General features: G+C 34.0%; 1 protein-coding gene across 9 annotated transcripts in view; it reads right to left on the bottom strand.

Moving 5' to 3' along the window:
• Nucleotides 1-17,412, bottom strand: part of RELCH (RAB11 binding and LisH domain, coiled-coil and HEAT repeat containing) — a 120,553-nt gene that overhangs the window by 52,298 nt on the left and 50,843 nt on the right. For all 9 annotated transcript variants that reach the window (XR_013525936.1, XR_013525937.1, XM_008979915.5 and 6 more), the window contains 2 exons: nt 9,759-9,871; nt 1,864-1,954 (listed from right to left, as the gene is read on the bottom strand). Coding sequence is in view for 7 of the 9 variants with exons in the window: in XM_008979915.5 (XP_008978163.2) it covers nt 1,864-1,954; nt 9,759-9,871 (204 nt within the window). In the remaining 2 variants the exon portion in view is untranslated. The remainder of the gene's footprint in view (nt 1-1,863; nt 1,955-9,758; nt 9,872-17,412) is intronic.

Below are 17,412 nucleotides of genomic sequence, written 5' to 3'. Positions count from 1 at the left end.
CGATAGCCAAGTTTACTCAGGTTACAGAAGAGGCAGTGGTAGAGATGTTTATAACCGACATCTTGGAACTCAATTTAATCCAGATGGAGTTACCTCAAAAGTTGAATGTCAAAGTATGGCTGTACATAAAGTTTCATTTGCTTTTCTTTAGCTCAGTAAGTCTCAAAATTGAATGTAAATAGAAAAATCAATTGTATGTCTATGTATTAGCAATGGACAAACTAAAAATAAAATTAAGAAAAAAGTCTATTTACAACAGCGTCCAAAAGAATGAAATAATTAGGAATGAATAAAACAAAAGGGCCAAACTTATACCACTCTGAAAAATACAAATCACTGTTGAAACTTTAAAAGACCCAATCCATAGAAAGATATCCTAAATTCATAGATTGAAAGACGTAATACATAAAATCAGGATGGCAACACTCTAGATAAATCTATAGATTCAATGCATTGTTTATGAAAATCCCAGCTGGCTCTTTTGGAGAACTTAACAAAATGATCTTAAAATTCATAAGAAAATTCAAGGGACCTAGAATAGCCCAAATAATCTTGAAAGAGGAGAACCAAATTCAAGCAGTTAGGGTTTGTCTTTGGGGTGACAAAACTGTACAAAAATTGATTGCAGTGAAGCTTGCACAACACCGAAACCAATAAATTGTAGACTTGAAAAAGAGAAAAGAAAATGGAAAAATGATAAAAAATTAAACGTGCACAATTAGCTGCATAGAATTGTAAATTGAAAGTTGTATGGCTATGTTGTAGCCAAGTTATTTTGACTTCAAGTGATTAGAACCTCACCCTAAATTTTGGTATGCACAGTAATTTATAGACGGTATGTGAGATTATGAGAGGTGGTTGTTACTATATATAATGTTCACTTTGCCTATTGAATCTAGTGGTTCTACTTTAGTTTGGTGAGAAAAAAAATGAATGCCCAAAGAAGTTGGGAATAGGACTATAAATGACTACATACTTCAGTGATATTCCAGAGACTAATATTTTTCTTAAGAATAAGTAACTGTGCTATTGTAAATAAAGCCATGTAATTTGTCTCCATAAGCAGGAACCCCATCTTTTTAAGGTAGAAAAATGAGGTTCTTAATGATCTAAATATTAAGTCTAGAGTCAGTGATTCTGAGTTCTACAGAGGACTAGAATATTAAAATTCACTATAAAAGCAAAAGCTTTGTTAGTAAGATAATGAGTTCAAGTACAAATACAAAAACCTCTCACATTAAAGATTTACACTTTATACATCTGTAATACATACAAGTATACAAGATATATTTCTACACACACACACCACACACACACACCACACACACACACACACACACGCACGTCTTCTTGCTGTTTCTTGAACGCATTGAGTACACTCCCACCTCAGGGCCTTTGTTCTGGCTGCATCTTACTTCATTCAGATCCTTACCTAAACATCACTTCCTCGGAGATTCTTTCTCTGACCCCCTTTTCTAGGAGAGCATTCCCCATCAATTTCGTCCTTATCTGGGTTTATTTTTCTTCATAACATATATTACTACAAAACAGCAGACCATCTCTTTGTTTACTCTTATTTTCCCATTAGGATCTCTTTGTCTTTTGTTCACCACTGTATCCCTAGTGACTAAATCAGTACCCGGCACTGAAATGAGTGTTTCATTAAGTATTTGTTGACTGAATGAATAAAGCAAAGCACCCCAGAACATTCTTAAGTACTAATAAATCGCTGTGCTGAGCTACAGAAACATCAGCATAATTTATATCCCACATATTTCTTAATCGCATTTAAAAAGGAAAATACGAATCTTTTAAAGAAATCAGGTTATAATAGCTAGGTGAAAACTCAATACAACTATTTACCTGTTCCCAACACTGTGGTAAAAGTTCAGCTTCTACACGTGTTGGTCCAACATGACGCGCAAATGCCACACAACCTGTCAGTATCATTTGCCTGAAAAATAATACCAAAAAAAAAAAAAAAGGCTTGTGTTTGCATTAGAAAGCACAACTAGGATGAAAGGTTAAAAAGTCTCATCTCTATAATTTCACATAGAGCACAAAGATTTTTGTACAATCAAATTAGACCTTTCTTTCTTTTCCTTTTTTTTTTTTTAGATAGAGTCTAGCTGTTACCCAGGCTAGAGTGCAATGGCGTGATCTTGGCTCACTGCAACCTCCCAGGATCAAGCAGTTTTCCCACCTCAGCCTCCTAAGTAGCTCGGACTATAAGTGTGCACCACCACACCTGGCTAGTTTCTGTATTTTTTGTAGAGATGGCGTTTCACCATCTTGCACTGTCTAGTCCTGAAAAAGTAGACCTTTTGGCAGGGCGTGGTAGCTCACGCCTGTAATCCCAGCACTTTGGGATGCCAAGGCAGGTGGATCACGAGGTCAGGAGATCAAGACCATCCTGGCCAACATGGTGAAATCTCATTTCCACTAAAAATAAAAAAAAATAAAAATAAAAAGCTGGGTATGGTGGCACACACCTGTAGTTCCAGCTACTTGGGAGGCTGAGGCAGGGGAATTGCTTAAATCTGGGAGGCAGAGGTTGCAGTGAGCTGAGATTATGTCACTGCAGTCCAGCTTGGCAACAGAGCAAGCCTCTGTCTCAAAAAAAACAAACAAACAAAAAAAAAACAACCAATTAGACATTGCTAACAGTGGACTACGCTGCCACCTAATGCCTAAGTTCCTTACGATTAACCACTCAAGCAGTGACAACATTGTGACAGATGTTGTGAAGGAATTTCTGTATAGGTATGAAGCTGAATCTCATAACCTTCTAAATTCCCTTCCTACACATACATTCTGAGATTATATATGCCCAATGCCTCCTTTTTTACACAACTTTGGTTTCTAGCCACTAAAACAGTTATTCTCCCAGTGTTTCTATAATTAAAAACTACAGTATCATATTAGTAAAGTAGTATTTTAAACATCAGATTCTTTGGTATTATACCTAAGATAACTGTGGTAGGTAGTTTTCTGACGTGGCTTTCAATCATCTCATCTCTTTGAGTGTGGACTGGACCTAGTCACTTGTCTCTAAGGAACAGAGTATGAGCAAAGTGATAAGAGGTCAATTTGGAGATTAGGTTCCAGAAGTCTGTGATGCCAATCTTGCTGAACTCTACTGCCTTCTCAGCAGGCATGCTTAGCTAAACCAAGCCGCCATGTTGGAGAGATCCATGTGGGAAGAAATTAAAGGTGGCTTCTGGCCATAAGTCAGTGAGGAGATGAAGCTCTTAGTCTAACAATTCTTGAAGAATTGATTCTTGACAATGACCAATGGTGTGATTAAGATGAAAAGCAAATCTCCAGTTGAACCCTGAGATGACTACTGCCCCAGCGAACCTTTGACTACAGAGGACCCAGATTCCTGACCCACAGAAACACTAAGATAAAAGATGTTTTATACCACTTTCTCTTGGGGTACTTTGTTACAAAACAATAGTTAACCAATAACTAAAACATTATCTTCATTTGAATTGATATATTTGTATCAATTGATTTGATGTATTTGTAACTGAATGTAACTAAATAAATGAATTGATACATTTGTAACTAAAAACTACAAAATTTGAAGTAAGATTCTGTACTCTTCAGAATGAAGTTCCATCTAAAATGACTTTATAATGCAGAATTTGAAGTTCTTCCACTTTTGATTGCCTAACACTTTAAAACAGTAAAAACCTGATGGAAAAAAGTATATTTTTAATATATGTTTTAAAGTAGCCAAATTCAAGGAAAACTAAAATAGAACGCGTATATAATTCACAATCATTATAAAATCAGCACTTTATGTCTAGGCATTGCTCATTTCTCAATATATGTCAATATATTGTCATATATTGCTATTTCTCAATATATGTCAATTTAAATTAACTGTAAAATGACTATAAATTTCTATTTGGTTTAGTCAGATTAGTTACTGTCTGCTTAGGTTTTTAATGAGAATAACAAAGCTTTTTTGGAAACGATGGTGGAAACAGTGAGCCAGTGCATCTTCATTGTACATTGCAGCAGCTTCTAATTCACCACAATCCTTGTAGTTTTTATCTGATTCTCCTTTATATCATTATCCTCTGTTTCTATTTCTCAACTTTCATTTTGCATTCCTATTTCCTTCTTTCATCATATCCCAATTAGGAAGGCAAATAAAGTGAATGAGAGGAAACTGCAAAAAGTTATTAGCAAGCACTTTAGCTGCCTACCCCTAATGAACATTTCCTAGCAGCTCATCATTGTTTTTGCCCTCATTAGCGTATTAAAATGAGAAGGCATACATTTTTCATAATGGCAATAGCTAAAGTTTCTTAAAATTTAAGCATTTTCAACACTTATAAGAGGTACACACTTGTATAGAAAGAACTTCAGATGAAACGACTGTAAATTGTAAGTCACCATCTCTATACTATTAACTACAAACTTCAATAGAAAAAAATGTTAGACCCCTTGAAATAAACATCTTAGAAGAGTTAATATGGAAAATTCTAGAAAATATGTCAGCTTTGAAATACAGTTCCAAACAGATATGATTAGATGGCCCACAGATTATTAATAGCATTGGAAATAGGCTACTATGATAGTAAAAATAAATGTTCCTACTTGTAGAAAATCACAGCACAGGGATTGCTTCATTAGTAAATGACACAGGCAGACATATGGTACCAATTATGGTTGTTAGAAAAGAATTGGCAAAAGCATCATTACTGAGCATAAAATTAAGTTTTTCTTGGGATATGATCAAAGAAGCCTGAGATTCATTAATAACTGAGTATCTCAAATATATTTTGCTAACCTAAAATGTTTGCTTGTTTCATGTATTCTATACTATATAGCATATAGTTAACAATAAATTTATTAGCTTATTTTAATAAATTTGTATTTCTTTAAGGTGAAAGTAGATTTAAGTGTGGACATGAGTATTGATCCCTGATGCACCTTGACCCGAAGTAAGGCTAGTAAGTACTTTTGGCCACGAGGTGGCAGCTGTTAGCTTTACACACAAGGTTTAGGAAAATAGCCTCCAAGACCAGATTTTTGCCTTGAAAATCTAAAAATGAAAATGTAGTAACTGTATTTATTTATTCACTAAATTACCAAGATAAGAAATGGTATTTTTAAATGAGAAAATAAAATACGAATTTTCCTAGAGTACCACCAAGTTGTCCTTGGGAAATTTTTAGTTTGCAATGAATGCAATACAGTGATTTAACTTCCCTTATTCCTAATTGACTAGCATAGAGCTGCTGGTATAAATTAACCTTAGCCGGACACTTAAAAGAGCAAGTTTCTCCACTTGCTTAGGTATATATTGATAAGAGCAGAAAAGAAGTTTTTATAACAGAATTTCAAAGTCTATAGAAATGTTTGTATTCTCCTGGCTAAGGGTTTTTTGGTATTTTAAAATATAAGCTTGAGATCTTTCATAGTTCATTCTTATTTATGATTTTCCAACATTCTCAGAAGATGCAAAATTATATCAGTCAGAAAAACAAGCACTGAAATTACATAAAGCTACAAAATCATTAGGCACAATTCCATTATTTTGCAAACCAATAGAAAAAATCATTTTTTCCATTAAGATAAAAATTATAGAAAAACATTCAACTGCTTTATTTTATCCAACTGGTGCTTAGTCCATCTATTCACATCCAGGATGCTTTGCTCAAGTCCATACTTGCTGCTTCACTTAATAGTTACGTGTTTTACAATTTGAGGTACACAGCTATCACTGCTGCTTGATCAAAATCCATTCTCCTTTCCTCTCATATGTCACCCTGATCTGTGGCCCTCCCCATCACTCTGCTTGGGATGCTCTACTCAGGCATCTTTATTTGTGGGTATTAGACTCAGGACTAGCCAAAATAACACACCATATCCCTTTAGCCACACAGCAATGGTTTACTGGTAACCCAGTGATGCACCAATTCATATGTTAAGTATTCTATTTTTTATAAAGCATTACCATTAAGAGGTCATAATGTATCTAGTTCATCTGTGGGAAAAGGGGGAATGTTTAGGAGAAAACAAGCATGACAAATAAAGGAAAGCAATATGTGAATTAGAAGTCCAAAGGTAACTGAAACGGAAGTGTACTAATTCAACATGAGTAACTGGAATAACAAGAATGAAAATACTGCAGAGCATTGTAAGTGGAGCCAGTGTTCCGTCTGCTTATCAAAAAAATTTGGGTAACATTTCCTCTATTAATTTATACATAACTTCAAACTTCAAAGATTTTCATAATTAAAGAGCAACTGGGATTTAACTGTTGAGTGAGTTGACTGGAGCCAACTTTCTGAGGATTATTAACAAACTTGCTCATTTTAAAACAATATGACTGGAATAAAATGTGTTGCTAAGTTCATAAAAATGTGTTTATAAGGAAAAAGTTTAAAGCGTTGCAGCGAAGTTTGCGGAGGAAACTTTATACATGCACTTTAATATGCACATATATACAGAAGCTTTATACATGCATTTTTGTGAACTTATATTGAATGAAGCAGTAATTAATGACAAAATGCTTTTAAGGTTGTCAGTTTGTTGATTTAACACTATTCATACCATGCACAAAGGTACTGCCAGTTTTCCAAAAGATTTTACAAAAAAGGAAAGGCCTGATATCATAGGAACATATACATTTACATTTTGTCCATCAAGATGTATTTATGAGCTTTGGTTGAAGAGTTTCTGGAAATTATTGAAACCATGAAGGTTTGGGTAAACAATCCTTCAATCCAGCAAATGGCCAGTGAATAATGTGCTTTACTGTTATTTGAAATTTATCAGCCAGGCACAGTGGCTCATGCTTGTAATCTCAGCACCTTGGGAAGCCCAGGCAGGAAGATCACTTGAGTCCAGGAGTTCAAGACCAGCCTGGGCAACATGGCAAAACCCTGTCTCTACAAAAACTACAATTAGTTGGGCATGGTGAGGCATGCCTGTGGTCCCAGCTACTTGGGAGGTAGGAGAATCACCTGAGCCTTGGAAGGTGATTGCAGTGAGCCATGATTACAGTGAGGTTGCAGCAAGCCATGATTGTGCCTTTGCACACTAGCCTCTAGGAGACAGAGTGAGACCTTGTCTCAAAAAAAAAAAAAAGATCACTTACAACAAACATGGATGCAATTTTCAATAGTCTCAATTCTATTGCTTCGTCTTCAACATAAGTTGGAAAATACTGCATATTTTATATTTCTTCATTCTGCTAGCTCTCCTTATTACAGAAATCTTTTTCCTCTGAGCCTACGTTTCTTTTGGCTCCCTTCTCCTGTTTATAATAGCCAGGAATTCTTGCCTCTTTTTTAGGGCACTGAATAATGTTTTAAAATGTTTCTCTGGTTCTGTAAGACATCATTTTCTAAGATATGCCTTTATTCTGAATTTAGAATAATTGCTATTTTCACTACACAGTGCAATTTTTATGGGGCTCATGTGGATTTTGGATTTCTACAGATGAATCTTTAACAAGAAATTGATTCAGCTCCAGTTCATTTTGAGAGAAAGGGAAATAGCTTCACTCCCAGAGACATCTGAGGTCTATTAAAGAGATAATAATTTAATGTAATTCTGCTGAATCCAGGTGTACTTTTCTCCTTTTCTCAATGCCCAGTTCTCTTGACAATGATGATAATTTATGCTATACAAGATTTAAAGTAGTCTGGAATTTAATTCAGTCAAATATCATATATGAAAAACTAACCCTCACTGTGTACTTCTAGGGCTATTTTTGGTCTTCATCTGGCTTCTTTTGTGGTAAAACCACATATTCAAGGATAAAAGATATCATTTGCCCATCTCCCTCCATTTCTTGTTTACTGCGAATAATAATCTCTGAATGGATGAAGAAAGAGAAATACTACAGCAGACTGAATGAGGACAGAAATAACTGACTGCCTTAGATAAAAATAATGGATGTCAGACTTAGTGCATTTTACTTACTTTTTAGCCAACTGAAACGTACTTTTCTCAAAGTGAAAACTACAAGGGTATTCCTAATCCAGAGTCACAGAAAAATTTCTCAGGCCCTTCAAATGGCTGACTGTTAACCTTGTTTCTCAAAAATGTTTGGTGTTTATATCTTTGTTTTTTATACTTTTTAAATGTCTTCATAGCAAATTCCAACTTGAGAAGGAAATACCAAGAAATGTCAAACTATTACCACCTTAAACCGGAAGTTCTCTCTCTCAACAATCAAGATTTTTAAAAAAATGAACTCTACTTGCTTTTGATTGGGAGAATCTCATTGTAAGGTAAACATTAAGAAGTAGCTCAGAATCTAACAGAATAGAACATATGTGCACATACGTCTAAGATAAGACAATTATTGTACATGAATATCAAAACTCATTATTAGGCAAGAAGCCATTTGAACAGAATTCTTAAAAAGAGAAAGTTGGTGTATAAAAACTGCATCTCAATGTTTTAAGATAAATGGCTCCACACAAAATCTGCATTTTATGCCTTTATAGGTCTTAGGATTCATAAAAATGTTATTGAGAACATAATATATAGGCAGATGAGGTTGGGCTTTTCTAAAAAATCTGCTTTATACAAGGTTAGGTTTCTTTCTGGACAACATTAGGATGCCTGAGGCGTCACCAGGTATGCACAATTTTCTGCTATGCTACCTACCTGGAACTTGTTGCACTTGGAGAGCAGAGGGGAAGAGTTAGTTTCTAGCCAACATATAATTTACCTCAAACACCCTATTATCACCCTCCCACCGCTCACTCCATCCCCCTTCCACTAATCATCAATTTCTAGATGCTTCTGTACTAGAAAGCAGAAAAGTATATTAATAGAAGGCAGATTGTTTTCAGACAAAAGTAACTGTCTTGCAATTTTCAGAGAACATTTACATTTTTACGAGAAACAAAGTTCATTAAAATTTATTATCATTTTAATGTTAGTTCCTGAAAAAAATAAAAGATAATTTAGATAATGCTCTGCAGTATCTATATCTATCTAGTAACCTTGAGAAATTTAACTTTTTTTTTTTTTTTTGAGGTGGAGTTTCACTTTTGTCACCCAGGCTACAGTGCAGTGGCACAGTCCCGGCTCACTGCAACCTCTGTTTCTCAGATTCAAGCGATTCTCCTGCCTCAGCCTCCCAAGTAGCTGGGATTACAGGCGTCCACCATCACGCCTGGCTAATTTTTTTGTATTTTTAGTAGAGATGGAGTTTCCCCATGTTGGCCAGGCTGGTCTCAAACTCCTGACTTCAGGTGTTCCTGCCCCCCTCGGCCTCCCAAAGTGCTGGGATTACAGGTATGAGCGACCTCGCCCTGCTTAAACGTAACATTTTCAGAAGGTAATAGAATCCCTTTCAAAGATTTAAATGAGGAGACTTGACAGTAATTATAGCAGGTGATAAGTACTCTGATCTTAGTAGGATAGATACATACTTTAGAAAGTTGTTTTTGTTTTAGGTTCTATTTACTATGCATATACTAAATTTCTTAGAGTGAATTTCCTATTAGCTATTTCTTTGTTGCAGTAAATTCCAAGTCTCTTCAAGAAGAGAAGGTGAGGAGGAAAGAGAACCTGATGATGACATTATGGTTTGAAATGTATTTTCATAGGATTTTAAACCATGAAGGAGGGAATCCATGATGGTGGAACGCTCCAGTGCTGCTAAAATAGGAAAGAAGGCAATTTAGATTAAAATGCTAACCTTGATGCCTAATTAGTAAAATCAGTAAGTCAACATTGTATTTCTTTTTCAAAGACGTAATCGTACCCACCTTTGTTCATCATCTGGCCTCTTGATCAAATTGAAAAGTATGTGGAGAAGTTGATCTCGCTCTTTAGGCTCAGGATGTAGGCATGCTGTACACAATATGAGGGGGATCAATTCCTAAAGAAATATGAGGGTGGAAAAATTCAACATAAAAACACATTGTACAATATTACTCTTTTCTTTCTCCAGAATATTCTTAAATGGACATTTAAAATGAAATAATGCTCAATATACAAAAGGGTAAATTTTAATTTTATAAGGTTGGTAATTCAAGAGAAGACACTAAAACCTTTATGTGTTGGTTGTGCAGGAAATGTAAATCACAATGTGACAGAAGTTGCTTAAGATTCAGCTAAACTTGTTTTATAATCTAGTGCTTCCCAAGGGTCCACTAGCTTTTACACTAAATAACATTCATCATGTGACATGCTGACATAATTTTAATTCTGAAAGTGTTTTTAAACAAAAGTTGCAGAAGTTCACTATATTTTAAAATTTAAAGAGATAATAAAAAATGCAGAATGCTCTTCCCACTTCTATAAGGACAATATAATGCCTTACTTATGATTAGATATAATCTAATAATTTTGTACCTTTAGCACTTGACCCAGTGCCTAATTAAAAGACCATTTTCACAGATGTTGAATCCCTCAGTACTACTACAGAGTATCAGTAGAAATATTTGATGTTGAAATAGAAATTTTAAATAATATTTTGTTTTCTCCACATTCGATATGCAGAGGTAAATTCAGCATTTTGTAGGAAAGTAACAGGTAAAAGTTTATTTCTAAGAAATACTTGAAATTAATTACGTTGTTTTACATTTTAATTAAATTAAGATATTCTTAACACTAAAGTGCATTCAAAATATATTAACTTTTTTCATTTGAGTGGGTTTTCAAATCTAAGAATAACAGTCCAAAAGTAATAAAATATTTTTGAGAGAAATCTTCTCAGTTATAAAAACAATATTTTGTAAATAGAGTAATCACTATAATGTAATTAAGAAGGGAAGAATGACTACACTCATTTCTCTTTCCCGTCTGCCTTGATATTCACCAAGAATTGTTAAGAGATTTGTTTATAACAATATAACAAAAATAATAATGTGACCTGAAGAAAAGCATGATAAAAAGTCTACAATGAAGTATTCTCACACTTTGAAGATGCTTCCTTAGAGATGATTTTTAGAAGAGTTGAAACTGAAGCTTAAATGTATGACTAGAAGTCTCTCTCCATTATTTCTAAAGGTCTTTATATATTATTTTAAGATCATAATTACATAGTATAAATCTTAATCTGAAGGTACAAAGATATAGGTAAGAGGACCTAAGAATAAATCTGAGAAAAAAAGGACGTGAAACATTTATTCTGCTATTTTCAGTCTTCCTGTTTGGGCACCTCTGTAGGTTTTACCTTAGTGAATAATTGAAAAGGAATAAAAAATAATTGGGAATAATAATTTTGCACTGGAAATGAGAGACAGAGCATAGGTACAGATCCTACATGTTTTTCCTAGAGGTTTAATATAATACCTGATGGATTAGTCCTGATTCTGTAGAAAAAAATAAACACACTTTTACAAAATATTAAATATTCTATCTGGCTGGAAATTTAGCAATATTAGGGCAGGAGATCATTAATACCAAGGACTGTCCTAATCCTTAGTTGATTCCATACGGGCTGCTGAGAGGCAATAATACTACTGAAAGGACTGACATTGCATCACCAGGGCATCCTACTGAAAGTAGAACCTTAAGGATGAAAAGTAGTTATTCTAGAAGCATTAAAAAGTGAGAAGCTATTCTAATGCCTGTAAACCAAGAAAGGCCCCAAAATTTTATTTTACTTTGTCTTCCTGTCAGATCTTATTTCATCCTAATCCCCCTTCCTGCTTTCCCATCCTCTTTATGTGTATATTTCTCATACTATTTTTTCCCATTCTCTCCCTAGCCTGTTACTCTTTAAAGTTATGAAATGAACGTAAGATAGCTGCTGTAATTGCTAACACACACACACACACACAAACACTTAAAATATAGAGTATAATCTTTAACTTCCTTATCTCAAAAACAAGCATACAAACAACTATATTGCACTTTGTCCTTTATGCCTTATATTTTCTTTTCTTTTTCTTTTTTATCATGAGGCTTAAAAATCCTCAATCAAGGAGGGAGTTTATGTCATATATTAATATGGATAACACTTTAACTGAAATATGGCTACAGATATGCCAAACTGAGAACTTGGCCCGGGAGCTAGAAGAGTTCTTATCTTGGTTTACTCCATAGTACCAAAGAAACTAAAGAAAAGCACAAATCTCTCTTTCGGTTTCCTCAAGTGAAACATGTAGGAATTAAGATTAATGCACAAATGGAAAACACTTCACATACATTCTGCAGTTTATATAGTGCTGTTAATTTTTCCTTCTGAAAGCAAAGGTGGCCTCAAATAGCCTTTTCAACACAGCAGCCTTTACGAATCAATTCAAATTAACATATTAGAAGGAAAGTATTTGTGAGTACATTTCTCCCTGAACCCTAAATTTCTGTGAATTTAAGACTTTGAAAAAAATACTTTTCACTTTTCTTAATCACAGTAATAATTGATATTGCCATTGGCTTTTATTTCCTGCTGGCAAATTAACAACACATGGGAAGTCACTGCCAATAATTTCTGGTAGCTATTCCATGCCAAGGAGGGTGGTACACTTTGGCATATTATGGCTATGGCAGTTACAATTCAGAGTGTAAAGGATGCTGGATGGCTTCTTCCTCTTACAGCAACACAGAGCTGAGAAGAGATCAAGTAAGTGAGGAAGAAAAATGTAGAAAGAGTGGTCTGTTTCTGACAGAGCCTGCAGAAACACGATTAGGATTTGAATTACTAGATTGAGACTGGTCCCAAATCTGTCAATTTCTCTATTACCCATTTATTTATAACTTCTATTCGTATTGCTATTAAAATAAATAGACTTTGTAAGTATATGTCTATTGTGTTATTTGTTCCATTTATTGTGAATTCATCTTTCAAGTCTCTGAAACACTAATAAATCCACAACAGAATTTACTAAGTCTGTATTTACCATCTGTAGGCTATTCATACGTTAATAGGCTTGAGTCAATATTCTCCCTTTGGCATCATCTCTCCCACTGAAAAAGTACAGTCTTAAAGCTTTCCTTACAATTCTGAATACAGCCCTTAGAAAATGGTGACTAAATTTCCATCAGAAGACACGGTGTTTTAAAAATATCTTTGAAAGACTAAATGCAAATGTAATGAGGGTAACAGAACAATAAAAAATCCTTAGGCATATAAGATTTAATATCTCATATAACACTAAAATAATAACCATGGTAAGAAAATACCTATGGCTTTGGTAATATTAGATCCAAGAGGTACTTTTTCTGCTTCACATAATAAAACTTATGTGTCTGCATTTCTTACTTTTTATTAAGAGACTAGGTCTTGTGATGTTGCCCAGGCTTGAATGCAGTGCCTATTTACAGGCATGATAATAGCACACTACTGCCCCACACTCCTGGGCTCAAGAGATCTATCGTGGGTAGTGACTATCTGGGGCTGGTGTTGGTCTGAGTAGTAAAAATAATTTGCCAAGACAGTTGTGGGTAAAGAAAGGAAAATTTATTAGACAAAGTAGGAAAATACATTGCAAGAAAGCAAAGGGCAGGTCAGCAAGACAGGAGCTAACTGCAAGGAGACAAAGGCTTGCTGGTGCTTATGCTGTGTGGTGAAGAGGGCTTTGAGCAGTACTGATAAAGCTAAGGTTGCAGTGAGCTAACTTGGATTTTTTCTGTTAGCTGAAGTGTCTGGTGATAGCTTCGTGCAGGAAGATTGTGAGTTATTTGCACAGGAGGGCTATGTGTCCTGGTCCATGGAGAAAGGCAGACTTACAGTTTATCCGCTTTCTTTTTTTTGCTATCCCTCAGTCTCACCAGCCCAACCTCTCCTCCTTATTTAGAACTCTATAAGATTCTCCTGCCTCAGCCTCCTGAGTAGCTGGAACTATGTGCCACTGAGCCCAGCTAACATATCCATATTTTAAACAATAGTAATCTTTAATATTTAAAAACATGATTTGGCAACCTAGAGAGTACTCAGTAATATGTACTGAAGTGAAATATTAAACCAAGTGTCAATGACCATTTAAGAGGAAATCAGTATAGTAATCCTACTGCAGAATTTCTAGAACTTTTAGAATTCATTCATAGAAGAAGATTAGCATTTGAGACCAGCTTGGGCAACATGGCAAAACCCCATCTCGACCCAAAATACAAAAATTATCTGGGCATGGTGGTGTGCACCTGTAGTTGCAGTTACTGGGGAAGCTGAGGTAGGAGGATCTATTGAGGCTGGAAGGTCAAGGCTGCAGTGAGATGTGATCACGCCACTGCACTCCAGCCTGGGTGATGGAGTGAGACTCTGTCTCAAAAAAAAAAAAAAAAGTTTTCTTTGAGTCAATGGTAATCTTTTAAAATTGATGTGATCTATCTATCCATATTTAAATAAATCAAGATAATTCTTTCACACAATCCAAAGGAAAAAACATATGCTGAAATAACTGGAGAGGGAGCAGAAATGACTGAAGAAGGAAGAAAAGATAATAAGCAATAGGAAAATAGCTGTTCTAAGCAGCTAAGCAATCCTTGGCTTATCAGTACTAAAATTGTCAAGATTATATACAAATATAATGTGACATTATATTTACTTATTAGTGTCAAGATACAAGATACACCTGTATCTTGGCTTATCAGTACTCTAATTGTCACATTACATCCAAATGTAATATATATTTGGATATCACATTATATATCACATTTGGATATAATGTGACAATTACGGTACTGATAAGCCAAGATCCAAGTGTGTAAAATTTAAGCACAGAAAGCATGGCTTGTCAGTATAAGACAAGGAGGGTCAAGAAGGTAGTGTAAACATGTAGAATAAAGGGTATAAGGAAGACAATAATGCAAACGTGATGATAAACGTACTAACATGGGCTTTAGTGACTAGGAGCAATAAGGTATGGCAGCAACTGTGGCTAATTAGAGATCCCATGTCTCACCTACAGGGGACAGGAACTGTGCTCCATGGAAAAAATCATTTGGAAATGTAAGCCCAGTGCTCTTAGACTGGAAGAAAACTCCAGACTAGGAGTTTTTGAAAAAGGCCAAAATTTGGTATTTTTAGGTAAAATCGCAGTTTTTAAAGTTTAATAACTAGTACATCATTTTTAACAGGTCAAAGAACTGAGTGGGCTAAACAAAACCATCTGTGAGCCTTTGTTGGTCTGTAGATAGTGTAAAACCTCTGATTTCAGTTTCAGTTGAAAATTTTCAGCATGTTCCTATTCATATAAAAAGAAAACCCAATAAAGACAGACATTACAAAGACTCACATAAGAAAAAAAAGAGATTACTCACCTCTGTAAAAGTTCTACAATTCAAGGGGCTGCTAAAAATACCTATCTTAGAATTATTAAATTAAATATCTATAATATCTGGGACTCAATCTTTAAAAAACCTAATGAAAGTACTTACATAACCTTAAGTCTCACTATTGCTAAAGAAATGTGATTTACTCCCAAAATTAAACACGCATACCAACATCACATAGGTGTAAAGGCAGTCAAAACTTCCTATCTACTTTATTACACTTATCCACAATACTAATGTATAATCTCATAGATATGATCCTATGAGGTGATCATTACTCATAAGTTTTCCATGAAGGAAACATGAATGGCAATGTAAAAGATAAAGGCTCATAAGACAGGAGGTCTGTAGGGCTACCAACTACTTTAAAAACTTTTAGGGAATTGGTTCTCTCCTTTGCCTTTTTTTGTTACAGCTTTACAGAGATAAGTGGTTTTTTCTTTGCCTTTTTAGTGACAGTTTTATTGAGCTGTTTCCCCTTTCATAATAAAGTCCATCCATTTCAAGTGTATATGCAGTGCTTTTTAGCATATTCAGAGTTGTACAACCACCATCACAATGTAATTTTAGACTTTCAATATCCCAAAAGGAAAGCTTGTCCCCATTAATAGTCTCTCCTCATTTTTACTCCCATTTCAGCCCCAGACTTCTTTGATTTTCCAGCTTAGGTAGCTGATAGAATATATTTCCTTGGCATAGAATGAAAATGAAAGTTAAATTTTGATGCATGATTACAAAAAATGCTACTTGAAGTAATCTTTAACAAAATTTTATTTTTTAATTATAGAATTTCCTCCTCAAATGCAGTTAAAGCAGAAATTGTGAAAAACCAACTATTTTACCTTATTTACTATATACATTTATCAAATGAAAAAATATATTTATTCTAAAATTTGTCTCAAAAGATTCAAGTTTCCTCAACCAATCCATTAAAATGAACTACTATGTAAGCCACATATAAAAAAACCAGTCCATCTTTTAATTTTTTCTCCCACAATGAACAGGCAAGGAACTTTAGAAAAATCAACTAAACCCAAAGCCAGCAGAAGGAAGGAAATAATAAAGATTACAGCAGAAATAAATATTTAACTTTAAAATATAAGTTAATAAGAGACTACCATTATTTCAAAGAACCTAAGAGGTACATTCTTTAAAAAGCTTTTCAGAATCTTTGAAATTGGGGTGTATCTTATGGTAGACAGCATGCCATGATTTAATTGAGATTCTTTTTCTTTCTTAAAGAAACATAACTGTTACAACCAATTGCATCTTAGATTTAAAATAAGAGATACCAAATTAAAAAAAAATTACAATTGTAACCTGAAGATTGAGTAAGGTTACTTTTCTTTTTTTTAAAGAAAAACAAATAATGCTAATATTTATATTCATTGTGCTTTCTATTTAAAAAAATAAAAGTTTAATTCATTAGACAGCTTTGATTAAACCTTTATCCCACTCTCTTTAAAACAGTGGGTCAAAAAATCAGTTGAATGGGTCATTTTTTTCATTGTTTTTCTTTTTTCATTGTTTATTTAAGGATTTTTTTTTACTTTTCCAAAATATTTATAAAATCATGTTTGCTAATGCTTGTCTATACTTTTAAAATTAGTAAAGCAATACTGGATTTGTAAAACTTTTAGTTTAATATATGTAAGTATATACTAGTACATGATGTAAAACATCTTTTTTACTGAAGGTGTAATCAAAGTTTAAAAGCACTAATAGATCTTTATATCATGATATAAAAAGTAAAATCTAATGTTAAGTATAAAAACGGCAAAGTAGAGAATAGTGCATAGAATACAGTATCATTTGTTTAAGTCATGAGGAAAAGATAACGTATTTCAATTTATACATGCACAAAGTATCTCTGAAAGAATATAAGACAGTGCTACAATAATAGATGGAGTCTTCAATATGCTACTTTCATATTGCACAGAAATTCTAGACAGATCAATAAGGAAATAGAAAACCTGAACCTTATAAAACAATGAAATCTAATAAAATTATAATAAACACTCCACCCAACATCGGCAGAATATATATTCTTCTCAAATACACACAGAACATTCTCCAGGACAGACCATAAGTTAGGCAAAGGTAATTCTTAGTTAATTTAAGATCAAAATCATATTAAGTATTTCTCTGACTACTACAGAATGAAATTAAAAATCAGTAACAAAAGAAAAATGGAACATTCAC

This window comes from Callithrix jacchus, chromosome 13 (assembly GCF_049354715.1).
Source record: "Callithrix jacchus isolate 240 chromosome 13, calJac240_pri, whole genome shotgun sequence".
Taxonomy (NCBI): Eukaryota; Metazoa; Chordata; class Mammalia; order Primates; family Cebidae; genus Callithrix; species Callithrix jacchus.
The sequence above is the reverse complement of the archived record's forward strand: the minus strand, read 5'-3'. Positions and strand labels throughout refer to the sequence as shown.